This window comes from Idiotropiscis lumnitzeri, chromosome 3 (assembly GCF_059441095.1).
Source record: "Idiotropiscis lumnitzeri isolate Australia: NSW breed Sydney's pygmy pipehorse chromosome 3, RoL_Ilum_1.0, whole genome shotgun sequence".
NCBI lineage: Eukaryota > Metazoa > Chordata > Actinopteri > Syngnathiformes > Syngnathidae > Idiotropiscis > Idiotropiscis lumnitzeri.
Window position 1 is genome coordinate 5,214,947 of NC_142393.1, and position 24,865 is coordinate 5,239,811.

Genomic DNA, 24,865 nt, shown 5'->3' on the forward strand with positions numbered 1-24,865 from the left:
GACACATGCACACATTCACACACCACACAGGTCTGGGGTCCATCGTGGTTCTTGTTGACTGAGCAACCTGAGCAAAGAAGATGAGAAAAGTCAAACAGAGTGGGCTTTGTCTGCTTTTGTCCCGCTCCAGACGCCATACAGAGATTTTTTTTTTTTTCCCCCAGCATGCTAAGCTGTAGGTTGCTATTGGAGACTGTGTCCAAGTTGTCAGTTTGGAGATACCCGCAACAGTTTTTAATTAAGATGGCTGTCCTTTGAAAAAGCAGTGCAAAGTTCCTACTTGGCATTGAGGGGAAAAAAATGCTGACATTAAAAATATGTTATTGCTCTTCCGTATCTGACATTTACAGAATGTCTCCTGTTTGAAGGCGCTTTATTTTTGATGGTTTTCCTAGATGGACCAGTAGTTACCCGAAATGCTATTGTGTGTTGATCGTGATCTTATCCCGCCATACTTCAATAAAATGTAATGGCTTTTGTCATGGCAGTTTAATCTGATATCATAATTATACCGCTTGCGACACCTAGGAGGCATGTTTACATTTTATGGCATTAGGACTGAACGAATTGGGGGAAAAAAAGACGTGCAAGTTCAGCAGAGGAAGTCTTGAGCTGGGATTCAAACCCAGAACCTTTTGAATATGACACATGTGCTAAACAGTTATCAATATGAGTTCATCTTATTTTGTCAACAACACATCATGAATGATTTGAATGAACAAGACAATATAAAATGTCGTTTAAGATATCATTTAAATGTTGCATAATCAGAAATTTTATTTCCAAAGTACAAAAATATCATTTCAATCCCCTGTATTTTCTGCATTTAGTATTGCGATAAAATCAATTTATAAAAGTTTTACCAGCAGGTTACAATTCGAAGATCACATTTTATGGAGTCACAAAATTACCGTTTAACTTGAGGTTTTTTTAGACTGATATGATTTTTTTTTCCTTGATTGCCTGTGTCATTTTAAAATTTACACTGAGCGAATTGCAATTCTTAGTTTTTATTGCTCTCGTTTTCTGTAATATAAACGTGTATTCTTAAAATGTGTCTGCCGTTACATCTACATTATTCAGCACTGAAGTTTAAAAGGCCTGCAAATGGAAACAGTCTGCAGGAACGCTGCAAGATTAGTTGATTTTTTTTTTTTTTTTTTTTTCCACGATTGCTGCCATCTGCTCTTATCCTTTCAAGGTCAGTCCCTCAGTGTGAAGGCTTCTTCGTCTTCCTCGCCACCCTCCATGAACCTGCAACTCACCCCCGGTGACAAACTGACAGTGCTTTGCGCCGTCACTGCCGACAACCTGCCTTCCCTGTCCCTGGAAGTGTCCTGGCTGGCCAACGGCCGCGATATCATCACCATGGAGCGCAGCGGGGTGGTGATCGCCAACGTGTCAGCCACCTCGGCGCAAGGAAATCATGGGGAGGCCAGCATAGAGAGGAGTGGGGCCGGCGAGTACAGGCTGGCGCTGAGGCAGGTGAGCACGGAGGACGGAGGAGCTTATGCCTGCCGCGTCCGGGCCTTCATCGAGAAAGGAGGAAAGAGCTCGGGAGGAGGAGGGCGGTGGCACATGGCAGCTGAGAAGACGTCCAGCCCTGTGATCGTGAAGGTGTCGCAGATCAGTGAGTAAAATGTCTCATTGTTCGGCTCTTTGTTGTTTTTTTTTTTTTTTTGTGAAATACAAAAATCAGAGACAATGTTAACAGCGCGCATGCATATAGTGGATACAAAAGTCTACACACCCCTGCTCAAATGCCCGGTCATAAAAAAACAAATGAGGCCATGATAAATAATTTCAAACCTTTTTCAACTTATGTGACTTGTCCAACTCATTTGGAAAAATATTAAATCTTTTCAAGCATAAGTGAGAATCAACAACTGAGCCAGTGCTTCTCAGATAGTGGGGCGGGCCTCCCTGGGGGGGCGTGTGAACCTCGGGAACATGCTTTTTTTCCCCGCTGTACTATAATAAAGTGTAATAGCACATCCACTCCAGTAGTTGGCAGTGGCGCTCTCATTGCCCATTGTGCGCAGCGAGTATTGACTCTTCGGTGTCGGTTTGTTTTGCAACAGAAATGCTGTTATTTATAGTTGCGGCGGAGAGTAGGTGGTGGGATGGGGGCGGGAATTGTTTTCTTCTTGCAGTGGGGGGAGTAACACAAAATAATTGAGGAGCACTCAACTGAGCTAAGGTTGAATAATTGATGATGAATTGATGAACGGTTCCAAATAGAAATCAGTGTCTGAACGAAGCCTCTATGTTTCTATAAGAAAATATCGAAATAAATGGAGGCGTGTGTATGCGCTGACTCTCATTTAATAAGTTGGAATCTGATTGGTGAATTCTGAACACAACCATATCCTCAGGAGCGTGTTTTTTTTTTTTTCCCTTGCAAAGATTGTTTTTTTTATTCAGTTGTGCATGTTTCGATGAAAGAAGCTTTTAAAATGATTTACCTTGTTCTCATTTATTCAATCACCAAATCCTTGCATTTCAACGGGGGTTTATAGACTATATATTCACTGTAGATTTATGCAATTTCCAAGTGCATAATCCTTCTAGTTATCAACTAGCAGGTTTCCACGTTAATAAAAATTAGAATAACATCTCTTGTATGGGAACACGTGCTAGATGTAGTCATAGTTTGACACTCCCAGTTTTGCAGTACAAAAAAAAAAATACCTCTTTGCAGCTATACGTTTTCCTGATTCTGCCATTGAGATTCCCATGTGGTGTCGTAGACGACTGATTTGCATGAAATTTCGATTTCTAAAGAACTATGTTTTAGAAAGTCGAAAACCACTGAAGACAGAGTCAAAAATGGATTGGCAGATGAGTCGATAGATACATTTTGCCAATCGACTTTCCACTATGTTGAATCCATAATCGGTCGAATCGGTCACATCAATGCGATCTGTGCATCTTCTGGCTGCCGCTTGATATGTCCATTTTCTGGCTTCACAGACTTCAGTGAACCGCCGCAGCCTAATAACTTATGAGAGTCCCAAAAGGACTCACGATGTGCTTGCACATGCTTGCGTGTGTCTGCGCACACACACTTGCGTCCCACATACTGAGGATGCGGGACTGTTCTAACTGGTAGAGCTCCTCCGTTGTAGCCTGGAGGTACACATTCCATCAAACCTTCATCTGCACATCCACACGTGAGCCCCTTCTCCCCGCTGCACCCTCCCTAGCGCTCATACACACGCCGACAAACTGTCATTTTGGCGCTTGTTATGGACGCGCACACATTCATACACACTGGGGGTGATTCCTCTCACCCTGGGTTGTACTTTGAAGTGTGTGTGTGTGTTGCTTTGTCAGCTGGAATTATTGTCAATAAACTTCTCACGATGTCAACCTACAAGCAAACTTTTATAGCAGGGCTTCTCAAACTTAGCATATTATATTAGTATTATGTTATGGCCATGTCGTATGTAGCTCAATAATTGCTGATGTTTTCAGTTTTTGCTCTACCCTCATTTTTTTAGTGTGGCAAATGAGGTCACGGCCCCAAAATATTCCGGCACGACCGATAGTTGACGCCTGGATGCATAGTGCACCCAACTCAACACCTGGCCACGCAATTCCTGACAGGCTGCGTGTTGACAGAACAGTTCAGGCCACTTCTCTAATCTGCTTTTCATATCTCACACGATTGCATAACCTTAAAGGTTGCAGCGTGCACCATGTTGTTTTGGCAACAACGTTCCATTCCTCCCACGAGGCTCACCGTCGATCAGGTGGCATCTATGACACATTGACGTTGTCTTAGTGGGAGTAGTTGTGTTCGATTAGCTTTCATTCAGTCATTTCAATGAGATTAAAATTTTCACAAACGAAGACGTGGCGGGGACAAAAAAAGGATGACGCAAACCGAAAAAGTGAAGGGGGAAGCTTGAATTCAAGTGCGTCAAAAAAGTTGAAGAGTATTTTAATTGAAAAATAAAACATTAGTTGCGTCAATGTAGGTCCTTTTTTTTGTCTGGAAAAAAAGAAATTCTTAAACCTATTTTAGAAATAAAACAAGATGAACAGCATAGCACTGTTTCAAAATAGTTTGATTCATTTTAATAATTCTTTTTTTACACTTAAACATAGCCAGGTTTTATGTATTACCTAGTATTTTGTGGCTCCCAACATTTTTTTATGTCAATTATCAGTCCAAGAAATTTATTATCATGCTCTTTTTTTTTTTTTTATTTATTTATTGTTTTAATGTATAAGGCCCAAACATGTCATTTTGTTTAAATTGAGCAGTAACGTAATGCCAGACCTTTTTCTCAATGTTTTTAATCAGCAAGCTCTGAGAAGCCATGCAATTATTTATTATTTGAATCAGGTGTGTTGGAGGAGGGAGACATCTAAAAACATGCTGGATAGCGCCCCCCCCCACCCAGGGCTAGAGTAGGAAACCCCTGCTTTAAATGCTGCAGGTAAAAAAAAAAATATATATATATATTAATAATAATAATAATAATAATAAATAGTATTAATAATAATAATATATATATTAATAATAATATATATTAATAATAATCATATATATATATTAATATATATATATATATTAATAATAATAATAATAATATTGCTATTAGCAATTTAAGTGTGATTAAAATAAGAACCTCAAAATAAAGCCTGCGAGCTGGATTCAAACGGCTGACTTCACGTGCAAACATTATATGCCATGCTGTTAGCTTCCTCGTAGAGCTGTTTGGCGTCTGACGTTAATGATTCCAGCCATCACTGAAACAGGATTCTCATGTCCAAAGTCTATTTTAACCCGGCTCCAATCATTTATCCGGCCGTCTCCTGCTCTTGCTGCTGCTAAGTACACAACTTGAGCTAGGCTTGTTCAAGTGACACAATTCAGATTTTCTCTCTCTCTCTCTTTCTCTCTCTCTCTCTCTCTCTCTCTCTCTCTCTCTCTCTTTTCTCAAGTGGCAGAATTCAGTTACAGTATATCTCATGGCAGCTTTAATCGAAAAAAATACACGGAATCAAATATCCTCAAATCAGAATCATGTATCAGATGTCTGCCAATGCAACTGAAAAAGTATCATGTCAGACTCTGAGGGAAACCCCACAGATTGGATATACTATACGTTGTCTTTGCGGGGTTTACGTCATTGAAATACACACATCGGTGACATCTACATACCCATGTCATAAATAAACACCAGTTGTAAATCCTAAGTTGTAAAGCCTAAGTATGGACCTTTAATTATGGTCTAAATATGACCCATTAGTGGTGTGTCCATCATAAATTAAAAAAAAAATAATTGTTGTTGGCGGCCGGTGGCGGATTGTGAAGGTCACCCAACATGGCTTGAAGATATACTGTAAAAATTTTCCTTCATAATTGTGACATCCGTCGTCTTTTGTCGTGGAAAGGCAACCCAAACGAAGTTGAGTAGCGTCAAATACAGCTGCGGCGAATCAAGTCGGTTCAGAGCAAAGAAAACAAGAATCTTGGCTTATGCTTGATATGATTATCACACTATTAAAATATCTGACTCTTCTCCCGTATCAGATTAAGCTTTACTGTTCCAAAACGTACCGTCAGCCAGGCCTCGTGTGAGTGAGAGCTGTGGCTCACAACAGCTTTTTGGTGAGTGTGCTCAATGTGCTTTCCTGTTCTCCTTTTCGAACATCAAACGACTGAAAACACAGAGGCGACTGGTTCTCGTCTTTCCCGCCCAGCATTGTCGGTGCTTGTGCGGTCCGTCACCGCCCGCCATGTTTTACCAAATTGTGATTTCTCAGCAAGCGTGTTATTGCAAATACACACGCAGTTTTACATGCGCGGCAGAAGGAAAAGTCAAACGAGACGAATTGGGTGGGTGGTTAGTGTTGTCAGAACCCGGATCAAATCAGTGTGTCGCACCCACGCTCTCCGCTGGCAACACAAAAGAAAGACGTGTAAGTGATGGCACCTTTTAACAATTCATGTGTCATCTGCTTTATCCCAACACCATAAATATGTGAGACTTTTTCCTTCTTCTTTGGAGAGATAACATAAACTAATTTGTTTTAAGGTTGTAAATCACTCTACATTTTTCAACCTTATTGATTCGATCTATTTAATTTTGCGCCACAGAGCGAACTGGAGTCAGGTGAACATCAAATAAAAGATGTCGACATCGAAACGTAAAGGAATCCAACGTTATCTATCTGTAAATTGTTAATGAAGTCAAATGCAATCGTAAATGTGTTATTACTATGGCGTCCAATCTTAATTGTATTTTTTTTCTTTGAAAGCAAAATGACAGCTTTTGCGCATGAAATTTTGCCCCAATTTCGGTGTGTTCCACGGAAAGGAGTCGTGATTGGTATCAGTGATGCGCTGCCTGTGTTGCTTTTACTAAATAAGACATTCCAGTGAGTGAGAGTGGCACATGAATAATTGCCAGGGAAGCTTCACACTTCCTCATCCATCAAAGTGTGTGCGTGTGCATGCTTGTGTATGCGCGTGTGTGTGTGCGTGCCTGCATGTGTTTGTGGGGGTGCTTGAGTCTTAAAGCAGATGGTGACTGTGCATGAGGCGCTGTGGCTATATGTGATGTCCAAAAGACATTGCTCCAAACTGCCTTTTGCCAAACACATAAACGTGCACTAAATAACTTTGACATTTTTTTAAATATATCATATTAAGCATTTCAAGGGAGACGTTAAACCCAGATGCATGAACGCGGTGGCCAAAAAATTAGGAACATCTCACAGCCCACCACCTCTCCTTAAGCAGGTGTGTGCTTGCTGCTTGCTCAAGTGTAACGATGCAATCTGGACGGCTGACAGAGAGACACACACCTCATCTCCCACAGTCAACAGTGCCATTTCCTTTTTCTTCCCGTGGCCCGGCTTCTTGGATTTCAGGTCCAAAGCACAAAGCAGCAATCACTGCGCTGTACTTGTCTGGCCACGCCGGACAGAACCTGGCACTGACAGATGAAAGTAATGTGCCGCCAGGATGGGAATCATTTCTCCAGAGGCAGCTCAGTCGCTTACGGTGTTATTATTAGAAGTAAGCTGTTGTTCAAGGAAAATGCTGCTCATGATAGCGCTATTAACTCATTTAATGCCAGAAGTTTTCACTAGAGGAAACCCCTCAATCCAGCGTTTTTCTGGATTTTGCGAGGCCAACAGAATATTGTGTTCTAATGCTATAAAAACACGGAGTTATGACGGGGGGGAAGACGTATAAATACGTCTTTGGGAGGCGGGGACTACATTTGTGAAAACGTATATGTATGTCTTATGGATTGAATGAGTTTAAAAATTAAAACCGGTCCAAATAGTGCTTCTATTTGTTTTGACAATAGATTCGATGGGAATACAACTTGGAGTGTTTAACTTGAAGCATGAACTCATATTAAATGTGTTTCTAATTTTAGAGTCACTGTTATTGATGATGTTTAGTCAATATCTCGAGCAAATTCAACAACAGGTTTGGCTTTCTCATTTCCCCCAGAACCGAGCTTCACACTGGATATTGAGACCATCGTTCACCCCCAGATGACCAGTGAACCGACAGAGTTGGCTTGTCATGTAACCAATATTACACACCTACCCTTGGGAGGCCGGCTGGGCGTTACGTGGGAGCATATTGCACTTCCTGGTACTTTCACTGGCGCATTAAAAAAAATGAATGGGTGAAGAAAAAAAAAAAAAAAAGTTTATGATATTGAATTTTTTTTCATTGCCGCAGGTGCTGCCAGCGAACCTCAGGCCACACATTCTGTTGGCTCTATGGACGGCCACGGCAATCTGTTGCCTGGTGCAATGTATTCCGACAGACTGGAGAGCGGCATGATGTCACTGACCAAAGTCCAGCCCGACACGTTCAAACTGCGATTCCTGCGCACACAGGTAGCGAAACTTTTGACGTCCTAGAAATGTCTCTGTAAATTTGCAAGTTAGCTGATGGATGCCATCTACAGGAGATCGACATGGGCCAATACGTTTGTGCCGTCTCGACGTGGATCATCAACAGCCAGGGCGACGCTGTGAAGACCGCTGAGCACCAGAGCTTGCCACTGACCGTGCGATGGGACACCAAACGTATGAAAACTTTAATTATCCTTACACCTCCTATTTCCAGGTTCTCTGAATATGCCATTACTTTTATTTTAGGAAGATTAATATTTATCCCAAAACTACAAGTCAAATTCTGTGATGCGATGTAGACTGTAGGTCAGTGCTTCTCAATTATTTTATGTTACACCCCCCCCACACACACACACCCTCTCCACCGCAGCTATAAATAATAGCAATTTTGTTGCAAAACAAACCTACACCACAGAGTTAATACTCGCTAAGCACACAATGGGCAAGGTGAGCGCCACTGCCAACTACTGGAGTGGATGTGCAATTACACATTATTCTAGTACGGTGGAAAATAATGTTCTAGGGGAAGAAAATGGAGATGATGCCATCTTGTCATAGTAACCCCGCTGTTAGGTCTGATGAATGAATCAAATGTCCAAAAATTCATTGATATTATTCGTAGACTTCAGAGAAAATCCCTCAACAGATCTTTTGTCTGCTCCTCTCTGTACACTTCCCCTCCTCCCACCACATCCAAATGCTGAACTTTGTGCCCTTACTCGAGCTAATTGAGCCATGATGTCATAGCATTGCTTCATGGGCACGCACATCTGCTCTGAATCAGAATTTCTTCATGGTGTGATTGCTTATCTTCCTGTTATGGGGGGGACGCCGTTCCCTTCCGTCCAAGCTGAATGATGTCTTTCATAAATGATTCATTCATTGATCCACTGGTGCTTTTTGTTTTTTTTGTCAGGTCCAACGCTGAACGTTGTAGCCAAACGCCAACGCGAGGCTTCTGTGGGCGGTGCTACCTTTGAGATGAGCTGCACCGTGGCGACCCAGAACCTGGGTGAGGCGGGGTATTCCGTGCTCATCCAATCACAAGACAGCCTGGAAAGTAACGTGAGGACTATCATGACCCTCAGCCCTGACAGCGTCATGCAGCACGGGGGGGCCACAGACCCCAACAGGAGGTGCGTAGTCTCCTGGGAACCGGTTGAGCTCATCAATTTTCTTTTAAAAAACGGCGTCCTTTCTGTCCATTCAGAGACAGTCTGGTTTTGACAAAGTCCGGCCCAGCTGAGTTTCGGTTTCGCCTGGGGGGCGTCCAGTTGTCCGATCGAGGTTTCTACTGGTGTGACATCACTGCATGGACAAAACAACAACCTGGTCAAACGTGGACCAGAGCCACGAGCGCAGAGTCCAACAAAGTCAAGATCGACTTTCAAGAAAATGGTGCGTTCAATGCCAAATGGAAATACAAGTTGCATTGCAAGCAAATCAACCGCCCACACTTGCCAATGGCTCACAACCTAAAACAGCATTTTTTAATTTTTTTATTTTTTTAACTTTGAGTGCACATACCTGCCCCACTTTTTTTTTTGTTTGATGTGAATGGGAGGCCGTCAGAACAAATGTTGAGGATGGCGTAAACGTGCATCTGTTTAAGATGGGATGAGCGCTTGGAACACGCGCAAGACGTTTGAAGGATGAAAGGAGGAGGAGCTAAGCCAGGCAAATTGTCCTCTGAGGAGAAAGGCAGCCATGCATCGCTCCTTCTTTCACCTAATTGTCGATTTTCCTCCCCCCCCCACTCCCTTCAACGCTCTTTCCTTGTCTCCCCCTCCCTTTCTGTGATGTCTTCAAAGTGAAGCCCCTTGGCCAATCACCCAGCTGCAAAGAGCTACACCGCTGCTTCCCTTTTCCCTGTGTTTGTGCGTTCATGGCTTTCAAATGTTCGTGTACTGTATGGATGTGGTGAAATAGTTTTAGTTGACCCATGCATAATCTATATGAGATTTCAGGTAGGACTGTCATGACGGAGAAAAAAAAAAAGCATCAGAAGGTGGTTTTATCTGAATGTAAGGTGGCACCATCCAAGTTGTCAGTGGAAAAACATTTAGTGGGCTTTTCCGGAACATCTTGCGGTTGCATTTAATGTTCTTTTGGGTTGTGATTTGAATATCACACTTTATTATTCTTCACAATGCAGTTGCATCAAATATTATTGCATAATATTGCTATAATTTGTGTCCATCCTTCATTGGGTCACCTCGGTATCATGAAAGCCAAACATTCCTCTCACCTCCCAAAAGATTTACCGGTGTTCTTTTTCCAAAGAAAAAGAATTTCAAAGGGTCGAGTTCTGTTTTTACAACCTGGGTCAGATTCTCCACAGCTGGGCCCCAATTTGTGTTTGAATGGTACACACACACACACACACACAAAAAAAGAAACATTTGGCATAGTTGTTATAGCTACTATGCAGCACGTGCAAGAAATGTGGACTAAATGTAGAATCCTTTATTAAAAAAAAAAAAAAAAAACTGTGGGCAGTCCAAAAAATATTTGAATCGCTTCTTCAAAATGTTAGGTTAAATGAATGATGTCAGAAGTGACCTGAACCTCTCCTGGGACCCAAGACCTTATTGCCGTTGTAACTTATTTCTCCATTATTTCTGAAATCCTCAGAGGATTGAATAAGAATGTTTATTTCACAAGTTTGTCTTGAAGCATATCTGCACGTTATTTTTTTTAGGACCCTCCTTTTCCATTGCCATCCATTCGGACACCAGTACTGTTTATCCGTGGCAAACGGCCAAGATGAAATGTTCCCTCCGCGTCTCTGGATCCTCACCAAAGACCGGTACCACACACACACACACACACACACACATGCATAGGCTTCCATTACATATATTCAAAGTCATCCCAGAAGCCCAACCCTTACTCAAAATCTATTTGAAAAAGAATTAACATCCAGAGTGTACCCAAAAATTGTAAATAACCTTCTAATGATTATTCAGTGCTACGCAAAATTAATTTCCTCATTCATAATCGCAAGTCATAAATCGGTCACTTAGTGTTCCTTATTTTTTTTTTTCTGTCACTCCAAATTCCTCTTTCTCACGCACATACAGAACTGCAACTCTGGTGCGCAATTTGCATCTGTGCAGCGCTCACCTGTCAGTCAGCAGCACTGCTAATAAGAGCGCTCGGCATTTAAAAGTGCTTTATGGGTACTGTAAATGCGCCAAACAAACACGCCCCGTTAACTCATTCACTCATAGCTTTAATGACGCGTTGCATTTACTAGAATTATATATATAGTGAGAAATTGCATGTTCACCTCACGGTAGCGGAAGTATTTCAAACACCGGTCAAATGAATTGATTTTGTTTCTTGTGTCCGCAATACTTACAAGACTGCTTTTCTCTCCCATGAAGCCAAGCTTTCATCCCCTCTGCTGTCTAAAGACCCATCCAGTTTCCCTTCATCCTCACACATCCATTCTGTTAATGTAAACATGTCACATGAGCTCATGTGCCACTCCTTGCCTCCCTCAACCCATCTGTCAACATTCCCCCTCATTTCTCGCCTCTTTACTACACCAGCCGTCGCATGGTTTCTATAATAAATCCCTCGAGCAAATCGATCAAACGCACTCCTCCTCGCTTGTAGGCTTGTTTGGGTTTTCTTAGTCGGATGTTGTTTCCCGTTGTGCGTTGTACATGTGTAAACATGTTTCTTTGCACTTGGGTCCTCGCGTGAATGTGTGCATGCATGTTGCGTACACCCTGTGAGTATATTCGGCCAATGCCGTGGACTGTTTCCACCAGTGGTAGGCGGTCAAGGGCTTCTCTGCGGGCCTAACATAATCAAGAAATCATGATTAGATTCTTCACATTTATGTCATATTATATGCTAGTGTTGAATTTTTAGGTGAGAGTTTTTATCCAATCAGAATTCAGCTGGCTCGTGTTGACAGGCAGATTTCACAATCGAGAAAAGAGCAGGCACTATTCGCCCGATGCCGATGCAGCCGTCGGTTCTGTGTGAATGAGGGGCTTTTACATTTAATAGACAGTTGCGATAGCCAATCAGATCTCGGCTTGATGACAGTAAGGCCTTCACGCTGGCCTCACGTTGAAGGTGACGCAACGCGGCTTGTGATTGGAGATTCACTTGTCGGGGGGCAGCGCTATGCGGAATCAACACACCCGCAAGTCCTAACGGGCGCCCGTTCGAAAATCTTAAATATATTCTTGCGTTTTTCAAACCACAATGGCCGAAGGAGGGAATTTAATTGCAGATGCACTTGCGAGGCCATTTTCAAGACGGACCTTTCAAGAGAAGCTAGATCGTCCAACACTCAGTCGTGCATAAGTGTCTTTCTGTATATCATTTGTCCAGCCATGGTGTCATAAATGTTGGCATTATGAGCGGAATTTATTCAAGTTGGACTAAGTAGGACTTCACTGAAGGCCTACGTGTGAAATGCACGGTCCGCCACTGATTTCCTCGTGCAGATGATTATTAATTAAAGTTCTCGCATTCATTGTCCCTGGAGCAGCATTGTTCTTTAATTGTGTTGAAACCGCTGAGGTCAGTAAATGGGAATCACAATTGCTTTTCTGCCCATTTTGCAGACCAAAATTCCCAGAGGTAGGTAAATGTCACGACCCGGGTGACAAGGTTGAGTGGCACGCAGGATTGAATGTTAAGTAACAGGCAAGCAAGCAGCTTGGTGTCATGTGACGTGCATCAAACGGAGGTGGCTAGCCAAGCCTTTGCTTCCTCAGGCTTCACTCTCGCCTGCTCACAATAATAACTGGCGGCTGGTATACTCAATGTTGCAATCAGTCCCGTTTCTAACTCGCCCGTGGAAATTTGGGGGTCCGATATTGAGGTGAACTTGTATTTAGTCAATTATGAATGCCATCGACAATGTCATGAATCTGCGCTACATGGAATTTATGAGATACAAAGCAAGCAGTCAGTCTATTTATTGGACTCTCATCATACCAGGCATACCGATCATTCTTTAAAGACCCCTGTAGTAAAAAAAAAAAAAGCGTGTAAAAATGAAATCGTTACCACGTGTACAAGTTGCCCTCCATGCTTCAGAAGTCATTTGAGAGCGCCGTACTCAATTATCTGAAAATGCACGGCTCCTCGTCCCTCATGGTTCCGAATCAGTCTGCTTTCAGAGCCGATAGAGCAAAACACTCGGACTCCCCCAACAGCAATGCATGTATTCTGTTAAGCCATTGCGGCTCAGCCTTCAATATTTCAGACCAGGAGTCAGGCCTCCAAATTAAAAAAATAAATAAATAAATAAAAGATTCACTCACTTCCTAATCAGATGTATGACAGAAGAAAAAAATGTGTTTACATTTTCAAATGATCACTTGCACGACATTCCTACAAACTCACAACATCCCATCACTGCTGAGCTATTTTTGGAACAAGCCCGCTGGCGATTCGTGACGTCTTAAGGGGGCTAATTGGTACTGGTAGGCACCAATTTTTATGAGCCCTGCTATAAACCTTGTCTTACAACTAAACGTAGTGCTGGAGCTTCAGTTTCTTCTAGAACAAGGAGCGGAGTCTCGGGAAGCTCCTATCTTGTCTTGAATCTTTTTTTTCCTCAGACCACACAAATTGTCTCCTAATCCGTTTCAAGCAAGCTTTTCTAGAACTCATTCTCATGTCCTGCAAAACCATCTGGTATAACAGCGCTGGATGCCAAGCACAAAAAAAGACTTCAACAGCACAAAAAGGAAGAATCATTGGCTTGCCTCCTCCATCAGTGGATTCACTCCGCTCCCAAAAAAAAAAAAAAAACATTCTCTCCAACCCCACCCACCTCGCTTATCATATTTTTCAACTGCTGTTTTTTGGAAGAAGGTGCTGCTCTCTCCCCACCGCGACCAAGAACCGTTTTCCAATCCAATAAGAACATGTTTTTTACGTAATGTATTTTGTTTGTAAATGAACACATAATGATATCATGTGTGGAAACTTACTTCCATCGGATTTCATCCTGTGGTCAATTTCTGGATCAGAATCAGTCAGTTGAATTATTGTGCAATTTGTATTTTCTGCCAAATACAATTGTCATTCGTGACTCGTCACTGGTGTCTCTCGTGCGTGTTTGTGTGCTCAGTCATCATTTGTAACTCAGATGAGCAAGAGTGCAGAAGCATTCCTGAGAGGCCGTTGAGAACGGCTCTCCTGTTGGAGCTTGTTTTTATGATGGGCCTTATTAACACAAAGGTACATTACACACCCCTTTGATTCTGCTTTTTACTGTTGGGCAGTACGATGATGATGACAATCGTTTGTGGTGTGCTGCATGCATGAGCTTATTTCAAAAATAAATATTCAAAAACCCGAAGCGGAAGGCTTGGGCGGTTTTACGGGGTGGCAACTGCCACCTCCAGCAAATGTCTTGCCACCGCTACTTTTGGCAGGAAACCATGTGACTGTTTTCAGACTTTGGTCATGTGACGTTCGCAAGCTGAGCCATGACTGGCCGTTTCCTGATTGCTCAGCAACTGTGACGTCATCTTAGTCGGCGAGTGACAAAATGTCCGCTTGCTGAAAACGGGTGATTTTGCTGCATAACTCATATTCCACAAACGCAGAATTTATCAGAATGCCGTGTTTGGGATAATAATGCCGCATTATTCTCTCCTTGCACACGTCCCCGTTACAGCTAGGCAGACAGACAACTCCTTCAATGACCACATCTGTTGATGAATCTTGCTATTTATTCACGTAGAAGCAAGTCAGGAAGGTGTAAAACTGTAACAACAAACACATAAAATACTCGAGTGTTGTTTCATAATAAAACACAACAAAATTACGTAGCACACCTTGTTGCGACGTGACAAACAGTTAGCCAAATTTGCATGCTAACGTTCCCGAGCTAATGCGCTGATCGCTAGCTTAAAGGCTAATCATAAGCACACATGTCGGAATGTAAATACTGACATATCGCAGAATACTAAGAACATAAACATTCAGGCTGTGCTTGACTCAGAAGACGAAGTGTGCAGTCGATCATAACGTCGCTAAACAGGAAGTGCATTACGCAACAACATCCGGTTTGCTTTTCACAATAACAAACATTTTGACAAAGTAACGCACCTCTGTAACGATGGAAACAGATAAACAATATATGGCTCGTCCGAAGCCAGAATACGCATTGAACATATTATTGTAATGAACATTCATGACTTTGATCCTCTTAGCTTGCCCCTGCTTGCCAACTTGCTTTCTCATTCCGATCGGAATGACTGGCATGTTCCGGCACTCAAGGCAATGTGTCTTTAAGACTCACTGCAATCGTGTTTACCAATGATGACATCACCACTTCGAATTTTTTTTTTTCTTACTCTCACTTTTGAACAATTGCCACTTTTCCAATGACGCTTTGTGTTTTCAGCTTTTCCACCAAGCCCCCCCCCCCCTCCTAATTAGACATACCTTTGTAAAAGTAGCAGGAGGTGATAAAGCTCCGTGCATCCTGAGGCTTTTTTGGCTTTTCAAAGAGCACATCAAGATTAAAGCATTAAAGTGGAACACAACTTCGAGCGGTTATCATCCTAAAAAGCCTACCTCAGTATTTGCAGGACACCAAAGTAGTGGAACCAAAAGGCGTTGTGGTTGCTGCTTCACATATGTACCTGCCCACCTGATGGATGTTGAGGTTGTCAGCCACCTTTGGCATTAACAGGTGGACAAAGAGCATAGTATGCATCATTTATTCCGTCTCTTTTCAAAGACGTGTCGTAAAGGTGCAACTGCTGCTCCTCCATCAATCCATAATGGCTGCCGCCGAACGGAAGCGAATACCATTCAGATGTTTGTCGTGACATTCTCCGAGCAGGTGATTAACACCTGCCAAATTGTTGCTTTCGAGCGCCTCTGATGGATGAATGCATCTTATCATGTTTTTGGCTCACAAGTCTATCTTCCCTTCCTTTCGTTCCTTTTGCTGCTTTGACTCCTCCTCGCCTTCCTCTGCACTCTCACCAAATTACCCAGCTGTCTTTGCAGGGGCGACAGGCAGCCGTTAATTAGCCAATCTCACGCTCCGTTAGCCGGCCGGGGAGATAGAACGAGCTTGTGAAAGAATAGGTGGTGATGTGGAGAGGGAGCGAATGAGGCAAAAGTGGAGGCCGCTAAACAGACTGTTAAAGTGAGCAACAGTGGTGGAGGGTGAATAGCGGAGCCAGGAAATGGAAGAAGAGGAGGCTTGAGAATGGTGTGAAAAGTTTACCGGGTTGTGGGAGAAAGAGCTTGTTGAGAGCAGGGAAAAGAGGGCCAAAATGATCCCCCCTCGGTTGCTTGTCAGTGTGAATAAAAAACATTTGCAGTCATGCCTTCATGAGCAAATGTTTGTTGTTGCATAAACGACGCGTCACAAATATGAAAACGTAATAAATTAATTGGTGAGGGGTGAGTCACACCAAATACATTTCAAACCAGAGGCAAGAATTTTTCCATAGCATGCCCAAAAATTAAATGCAATTCAATGAACTCATTCAACTGTCATTGACGGATATAGAAGCCAAAAAGTACCTTCATTTTTCGTTTGGCTGGCAGTGAATGAGGTAATATTGTTTTGTCCCTCTGCTGGAGTGGCACCAAGAATGTCAAAAGTGGTGATTACGTAAGTATCAAAAAAGCCAGAAGACACCTCACAAGGGTCACGGGAGGTGCTGGAGCCTCTCCCAGCTGTCGTCGGGCAGTAGGCGGGGGACACCCTGAACTGGTTGCTGATATAAAGCCGTGCTTCTCAATTATTTTCTGTTATGCCCCCCCTAGCAAGAAGAAAACAATTCGCGCCCCCGCCCACCACCACCGCACCACACTCTCCGCCGCAACTATAAATAATAGCATTTCCTTGTAAAACCTACACCGTAGAGTTAATACTCGCAAGGAGAGCGCCACTGTCACCTACTGGAGTGGATGTGCAATTACACTTTATTGTTGTACAGCGAAAAAAAAAAAAAAGCATGTTCCCCAGGGTCACATGCGCCCCCTCAGCATCGCATCGCGCCCCACCAGGGGGACCCGCCCCCCCATTTGAGAAGCACCGATATAAAATAATAAGGTTTAATTCCGTTTCTTCGGCAAAATGTACCACTCAGATTGATTTCAACCAATCAGCTTTTTCTGTCCGCTGATCCTTTGATTCAAATTTCATGCGCAGAGTCCTTTATTTATTTGCCCCCCACCCAAAGATAAAAAATACTAATTTGTAATCAAATCGAGTGTGTACTTTTGACTCAAGACATCAATCATCTTGTGCTACTGTTAAATTAAGAGCAAACAAAAGGAAGAAGCGGTCGCCAAATAAGAGACGAGAGAGCTACACGGTGACGGTAAAATGAATGAAATATGTTCCGCAGCAAAAGAATGCAATGATTTTCACTCCATTAGCCGGGCAGTTAAAGCAGAATTTAAGGAAGCCTCAAACAGCATATCAAAATATCAAATCCAACTCTTAGTTAAGAGGCCAAATGGCAAGCAGGCAAGAAGCCGAATTCATCTCCTGTAGATCTTTTTCAGCACTCGGCAGTAATGAGGGATGTATTGCTGCCCGGCAGCTTTTGTTTCCGAGAGGCTAAATGGTGTTTTTATCTTTTGTCGGGATTCCGCTTTGCCAGCGCCGCTCTGCTTTATGGCGCAGAGAACTCACAGCCATTTTCATTATAAGCTCATGTGGTAATTGTCGGTCTTTTGCGTGTCTGTGTTTGAATTTCAGGCAGTTTGGAGCCTTGGAGTCTTCTCGAGGGATTAATCCGGAGAAATCCAATCAGGCTGTTTTCATTTCCGCAGACAGCCGTTTTAGTTTTATGAGCTTAGACGAGAGCTAGATAGTCAGTTCGAGGTGCGCCGTAGTTCTCGCTTGCCATCGCGACGCTTCTCCTTCTCCGCTTAATGACGCCACCGCATCGCTTTAAACCGCGCAATGAAGCTTCCGCCGTTGAAATTCTTCACTCGCCAGGTTGACTGGATCGTCCTCTATTTGGGTTTCTGAAATCGCTCATCGTGCTCAAGTTGCACTCCATAAGCGATGGGCAACTTCAATGCCGGGATGGGGGGGGGGGCGCACAATTCCAAAACCAGATGTATGCACTAAAAGCACCAAAATAAGTTCACTGGTCACAGTCTGCTTTCCATATTTTGGGCTCAACATTTCCATCCTATCAAATTGTTGTGCAGCACGTCAGTGGGCACGCCATTCGTCTTCCCAAAATCGGGATTGAGTGCGTTCATGGAGCAGGACAGACGCTGTCGGTCCATATGGGGCCTGGATGAGTCTCTGATTGCCCTGTAGGAGGAAGTAGTGGTGGCAAAAAAGCTGAAGGCAAAACACGACTCCCTGCTGTTGATTTAAGGGTTGTGTGATAAACAAAATAATCTCTACACTCACGAAGTATTCCAAATCCTGCGGCTCCATCCGTCCCTACTCGCTGCACATTCTCACTCGTCACCATTCACGACTGTCAAGAACAAAGAAAATAGTGGCGGGGGGGGACTGAAGACGAACTGTAAGAAAAGCCGAAGCTTACTAAATATAACTCGATTCCTCGACCAAGGATGTCGTCACCAAAAACAAGCTGACTTCATAGACCAGTTCTGCGTGTGCAAAATGACTTTGATCATTAAACAGGAAAGGCGATTGTTGTCAGACGGTGGCGAAGAGCCGCATTTTTAGATTTCAGTGCACCTTGCGACACACATTTGCAAATACAGTGAGTGCTCTGATTTGAATTTTTGGACATACGAGCCGTCATTCAGATCATTTTTTTTTTTTTTTTGCTTTGACTTGTGAGCAAAACTTTGAGAAACAAGCTCTGTATGGTGGCAGTACACTCAACTCGCTTTATGACAAACGGCCGATTGTTGAAAAAAAAAAAAAAAGAGCCTTGATGCTGTTTATTGCCACTCAACAATTGACGTTTGCTGTCAAACTAGACAAAAACTGAGAATTTTTGCAAATGTATTGAAAATTTCAAGCAAAAAATGTTTTTATTTTTAATGTCCATTTGGCGATGAGGCCGTGACATAACAAAATACTTGGAGGACATCTGTTGGAGATGAAGGCATCGAAATATTTCATAAGCGGATGTCGTTCGCCTCCCTCCTTCGACATTGAAGTGATGCGATCGTTTCGAAAATATGTTCTGGTTTATTTTATCCTCTCAATGAGAGTCGATTCTGGACTCCGTCTGTCAAGCCGAGTCCACGGCACAATTGACTAATTAAGCGTCGCGTCATTTTGTAGAGTGCGTCTTCATTCAAGGTGGCGCAAAGGCCGGCGTATGACAACGGGTACCGTGATTAGTTTTTTCCGCAGCGCCCAAATTTTCAACCTCCTTCAGGAAGCAAGCCTGCCAGGGAGAAGTTGAGATGTGATTCATTACTCGGCTTCGGGTGACTTCACTCTTTCCTCTTCATTATGTTCGCTCCATTCTCTTCTCTCTTCCACCTCGTCTTTTCATCTATCATTTTCTCGCCTAACACCCACCGTCTCTTAATAGTTTTCATCATTGTTCGCCTTTTTTTTTTTTTTTTGCTGCTGCTGCTGCGCATTGTCATTTGCAAATGCTCTGTTGTTTCGGTCCTCTGCAGCGCTTGCGTTGTCTATTTGTCTCCTAAATGACGGCGTCATCTTGTTCTGACGGGCCTTAGTCTGTGTCTGCATCCATGCGTGTGTGTTTGTTTTTGCATTTTTGTTGTGCACGTGTATTAGAGTGCGCGCACGTGTGTAGGAGGCTCCACAGTCCTAATAGTTTCTCTCCCTGACACACTAATGACTGTTTCTTACGCTCTCTCTCTCTCCTCGAAATAATTAGTTCTCCCCTCCTCCAACGATTACATCTATTATCATAATTCTCTCTCATCCCTGTTTGCATCCATTTGTCTTCAGCAGCATCCTTCTTCTTATGCTGCCTATCCGTCAGTTTTATCACCCTCGCTGGGAGAGGAGCAGCCGCCCCCCTACCAACATGTTAATGATGAAGCTGCTCCGGAGGTTGTGATTCAGGCGGCTCTCCGTGCATGTGCGTGTCAGTCGTCTGGGCTGCATCCAAAATACCACAATGAGCCGCCTTTCTTAAATGTGACACTTCTCCGTAAATGTTGTGCTTAAAACGCATAAATAGCGCAAATCATGCCAGAGCGACAGCATGTCTCCCGTTCCAGAGGGATTTGGAGGAAACTCCAAACGGCGTTGTGCAATCTGGGTTTTTATGTGTGGTACTAATCCATAAAATGTCATCGCCACCAAACGTCATCGTGTTGTAATGCGGGCTTTTTATTTTGCAATTCCGTTTGTGACTGCAAAGATTGCTAAAACAGGCAAATGTTCTGAGAACACAAGTGGTCTCATTTATCAACCATGCGTAGAAACTGTTCATTTATTTATTTTTTTTAATTTTAATAAATTTTAGAAAAGGGGTGGGCAAACTTTTTGATTGGCGGGCCACAATGGGTTCTAAAATTTGACAGAGGGGCCGGACCAGGAGCAGATGGATGGAGTGTTTTGGTAACCACACCACATCGGAGAGAAAAAATAAATAAATAATTTTAAATGAAAGTGAATAAAAGCATTACAACAATATATATGTCTTTAAAAAACACAATATTTAGAAAATAAAAAATTAACAAGGTTTATTCATTTAATTTTTTTCAAGTTCAGCGGGCCAGATTAAAACGCTTAACGGGCCTCATGTGGCCCCCGGGCCGTAGTTTGCCCACACCTGTTTTAGAGGCTCCAAAATTCCATATTGATTAAACATGCTGACGCAAAACAATTATTACTGTACTAAAAAAACATCCTCATGCGTGTTTACCTCATTTACATTCAGAAGCGCCTCCATTTTTAAAAAATTTTTATTACATTACTTATTTTCGAAAGGGGCTATGCACATGAATCAACTCTTGTACGATACCCGCGTAAATGTGCCCACACGTTAGCATACAACTAATTTACAATCATCATCCCTCCTCGGCAGGTGACATAAATCCTAGACAAGATATGTTTCAACGACTTGTCTGCCCGTGTTTCTTTCAGACCACTTGGCCTACGAGGTGCGTTGGTTTTTCACACGGCTTCGTGGTGGACAGACAACGACACAAGTCGCCAGCGTTGACCGCTTTGGTGTTGTGAGGAAAGAGTTTCGCAACTCCTCCAGCGACCTTTCCATCGAACGGGAGGACACGCATTCGTACACGCTGAATGTCCACGGCGCACATGACAGGTGAGTGTCTTTATAGACGAGCTGTTTTTTTTTTTATTTATTTTTTTTTTTTTTTTAGGCTTGTTACTTTTTTTGCAACTCCTGCGACGGATGATAACGTGACATAAATAGAGAGAGGTTAAGTCAGCCGTGGTTGATATTTTGATTGATTGAGAAAAAAAAAAAACAGCAGCAGCAGAAGCGACATGTTGACGGCAACCGATTTGAAGAAGCAAGTCTTATTCAGGAGTGATATTTTTTGGTGGCGACAAAAATAAGTCGTCGTCTTGTGCCAGCTTAAAGGCAAGCTCCAATCAATACAACTGAACTTCTTCCAGTGGCCTTTTATTGTGAGCAGCTTAAGGCACACCTGTGCAATAATCATGTTCGCTAATCCAGTGGTGCCCAACCTCTGGGTCGTGGCCCAGTAGCGGTCCGTGGGCCACTTTGAGCCGGGCCGCACAGCTGAAAGAAAACAATCCTTCGGTTTTTTAATTAGTCAAGGTTGGAAAATATTTTATTTTGAAAAGTTACCGGATTCTCTCCATGATGGACTCTTGACGCATGCTAATTGTCTTGGTCACATTATGCTAATAATACGAGCAAAGTTAGTAAAAAATAAATAAATAAAAAATAAAACAGACCACATATGTCGTACGAGAACCGCTTCGCACAATATGCGGCGAGAACTCACCCCCCCGTTGCCAATCTGCAAAGAGAAAAAAGTTTGGGGACCACTGCTCCAATCAGCATCTTGATATGCTGAACCTTTCAGTTGAGCGATTGAAATACGGGAGCAAAAACCAAATGTTTATATTTTTTTTCTTTTTCTTCTTCTCAGCATGAGCGAGTTAAAAGAAGGAAGCGCTGTTTTGTGCAGAGATTTTTATTTTTTTTTTAAATCGTGCCAAGTTGTCCAAACATCGATTTTATTCAAATGATCAAATCAACATTTTTACTTTTCAGTCTGATTCCCTTTACCATTTTTTTTTTTATCCATCTCTACTTCCACTTGAGTGATTCAAAGCGTCTTAATATGTTTTGTCTTCTAGCGACAGCGGGGAGTACCACTGTGACGCTACCCCCTGGTACCTGTCTGCCTCCACGGGAGCCTGGACCCAAGCCGGGGAGTTGACGTCTTCCAGAATCTTCCTGACAGTCCGATTCGCCGGTGAGGAGTGTGTGCACTCTGATGTGACGACGTTCTTTCCCCAACACAAATTTACCGACTCTTCTGCTTTCTTGTTTCGTTTTACAGTGTGGGAGTCCCTGCAGTTGCCCCTCTTGTATGGGGTGTCGGCATCAATAGGTAAAATAACACACTCCAAAACAGCTCGTATTGTTTTTGGACTGCGGATTTAAACAAGGCTGCTAACGCCAGTCAATAAAATCAGCGTAGTTGGCACTGAGGCTGCTCTTGCTGGGTGTAATCCAAAGTGCTGTAATATTGATGGCAATTTTGCTTTATAAGCATCTGTAGTCTCGGTGGAGGAGGGATGGCAGTTCAGGCGGCAGGAGAACAGCAAGAAGAATTCCGACCAGTTGTAGTGTTCACGTGTAACGTTTCTATTTGTCGTCAGGAGAAGCCCTGACCTCGATCTCATCACACAAAAAGCTTGTCATAAATTGTTCCAGAAGAGTGAAAGCTGTTCGGAGTCGTTGTAGCGTCAAAAAAAAGGAAAACAAGAGCTTTATTTTCTCCCATGTTCTTTTCTTGTAAAGCCATTTTAATGTGCAGGTTGTCCTTGTACCTCATTGTACACGGGCAACGTTGCTTTTCTCACGTCAGGGCGCCAGCGTTTTTTTGTTTTTTGTTTTGTTTTTTAGTGCACAATCGCCACTGGAAGCGTGAGATTGCTTTGCAGTCGGTTCAAAGTAGCAACACCGTAAAAAGGAGCAGTGTGTTATTTTTAGCCGGCAAATATAGTTTTTGAAAGCAGTGGTTCTCAAGCTGAGGTTCGTGGACCACCAGGGGGCTTCACAGATCGTAGCTTGGGGGGGTCTGTAAAATCATTTGCATTGAATTATGCATTTCTACGTAGAAAAAAAAAAAAACTCCTCCGTACCGTAGCTTTGGGACAATTAAAAACTCAGATTTGATTGTGATATACAATACAATGCAATTTTATTTATATAGCGCATGACGAGGCATTTCTTTTTTTACTTTTTCTATTTCTTCTTCTACATCATTTTCGTGGTTGGCAAATACTTTTGGTGCATGATGGCCATTTTTTTTCCTGGATTAAAAAAATTGCCATTATTCTCCAAACAACTCTTTTTTTTCTTTTTCCTCTAAATGTCATCAATTTGTCGATGCAACATTACAACTTATTTCCCTCATATTATACTTGTGTTAATTCCTGTTAGTACAACGAATGCCTGGGAAAAAAATTATTTTGTATGGGGAAATTGTCAGCAATAGGCATGCATCCGTAAAATAAAAATAAAAAATAATCATTAAAAAATACAATCAAAGAACCTAGTGTCATATTTTTGAATTTGTTGAATTTGTCCTTTGTACAGGTGTGGGCCTGTTCTCGCTGGTCCTGGGCCTGGTTTGTGCCCAGTGCTGCTGCCGCAACGCCGCGCACACCCCGCGCTCGCGCAACAAACTGATGGACCTGGAGATGGACTGACAAATACTTCCCCCTGCGCCCTCCCACTGCAGCGCTCCCAGGAGACAGCAAACGCACAACAGACTCACTCCCGTCAACGACTTGTGGGACACCCAATTGTTTCCAAGCAGAGGACGTTGGGAGTAAAAAACAGGCGGCGCGTTTCTTTGGGAGCCCAACTGAAGCCGACCGAGTGCTTCCCGCGGTACTCGGGACCATTTCAGATCTGCGGTTGGAGGAGCAGGGATTTCCCCTCAGTTGTTTATTTTTGTATTTTATTTTTGGGGTTTTCTTTTGGATTTTGTTTTGTTACTTTTACAGGCACAGGAGATTTCACTGCCACGTGGGAATAAAGGACCACTTATTTAGCAAACACTAACAAATGAAGAGCTCAGGCTGCCCCCGTGCCACATTTTGAATACCAACAGAATGTGTTGCCGGTTACAAATGGAACCTTATTGTCTAGTCCCACAGCCGACTAACGTGACTGTTCAGTCAGCCTGAGCCTCGTTTCGGTGGCGACTTTGGAGAGACCACAGAAGGTCAACACCCCCCCCCCCCCCCCCCCACGCAAGCGGCATTGCACTAGCAACCCAGAGTGTTCCTATTAACTAATGGACGGAAACTACCTTTTATTCTCTGCTCTAGTTTTTTTGAAAATTAAGAGATTTTAAAGTGAGAACAGATTTTTATGCATCCCAAGGAGACATGCAGCGTGCGTGTGCGTGTGTGATGTCACTTCTCGAGAAATGTTTTGTGCGTGTTGCGTGCACCGTGCCAGTGTGCATGTTGTGTTTTATAGCACTGAGTGAGCAACGGGATCTGTTTTCAGGGTTACATCAAACACTCCCAAAAGTTGCTGTCACTCCACGACTGTAGTCATGTGTTCAAAAAGATATATATCTATATAAAATTTCGCTTTTTATTTGTCACCAATATAAATCATTTCACCTTTCAACAATGAATGCATCCTCCATCTTTGCTCTGCGGAAGGGAAGCACAGCCAATCCGTTTGCAGAACTTCTTAAGTGGCTTTTTTTTTTTCTTTTAAGTAACATTGCATGGTACCTTGAAATACGACTTCAAATTGTTCTATAACCAACCAAACACTCATATTTGAAATCAACTTTCCCCATTCAA

General features: G+C 42.9%; 1 protein-coding gene across 1 annotated transcript in view; it reads left to right on the forward strand.

Annotated features, from left to right (window-relative positions):
• Positions 1-24,451, forward strand: part of ptgfrnb (prostaglandin F2 receptor inhibitor b) — a 38,513-nt gene extending 14,062 nt beyond the window's left edge. Inside the window, exons 5-15 of the mRNA XM_088291946.1 lie at positions 1,202-1,630; positions 7,487-7,633; positions 7,724-7,884; positions 7,956-8,076; positions 8,819-9,038; positions 9,113-9,300; positions 10,604-10,711; positions 20,945-21,131; positions 22,163-22,281; positions 22,369-22,419; positions 23,634-24,451. Coding sequence (XP_088148072.1) covers positions 1,202-1,630; positions 7,487-7,633; positions 7,724-7,884; positions 7,956-8,076; positions 8,819-9,038; positions 9,113-9,300; positions 10,604-10,711; positions 20,945-21,131; positions 22,163-22,281; positions 22,369-22,419; positions 23,634-23,746 — 1,844 coding nt within the window. The 3' untranslated portion in view covers positions 23,747-24,451. The remainder of the gene's footprint in view (positions 1-1,201; positions 1,631-7,486; positions 7,634-7,723; positions 7,885-7,955; positions 8,077-8,818; positions 9,039-9,112; positions 9,301-10,603; positions 10,712-20,944; positions 21,132-22,162; positions 22,282-22,368; positions 22,420-23,633) is intronic.
• The last annotated feature ends 414 nt before the right edge of the window (positions 24,452-24,865 follow it).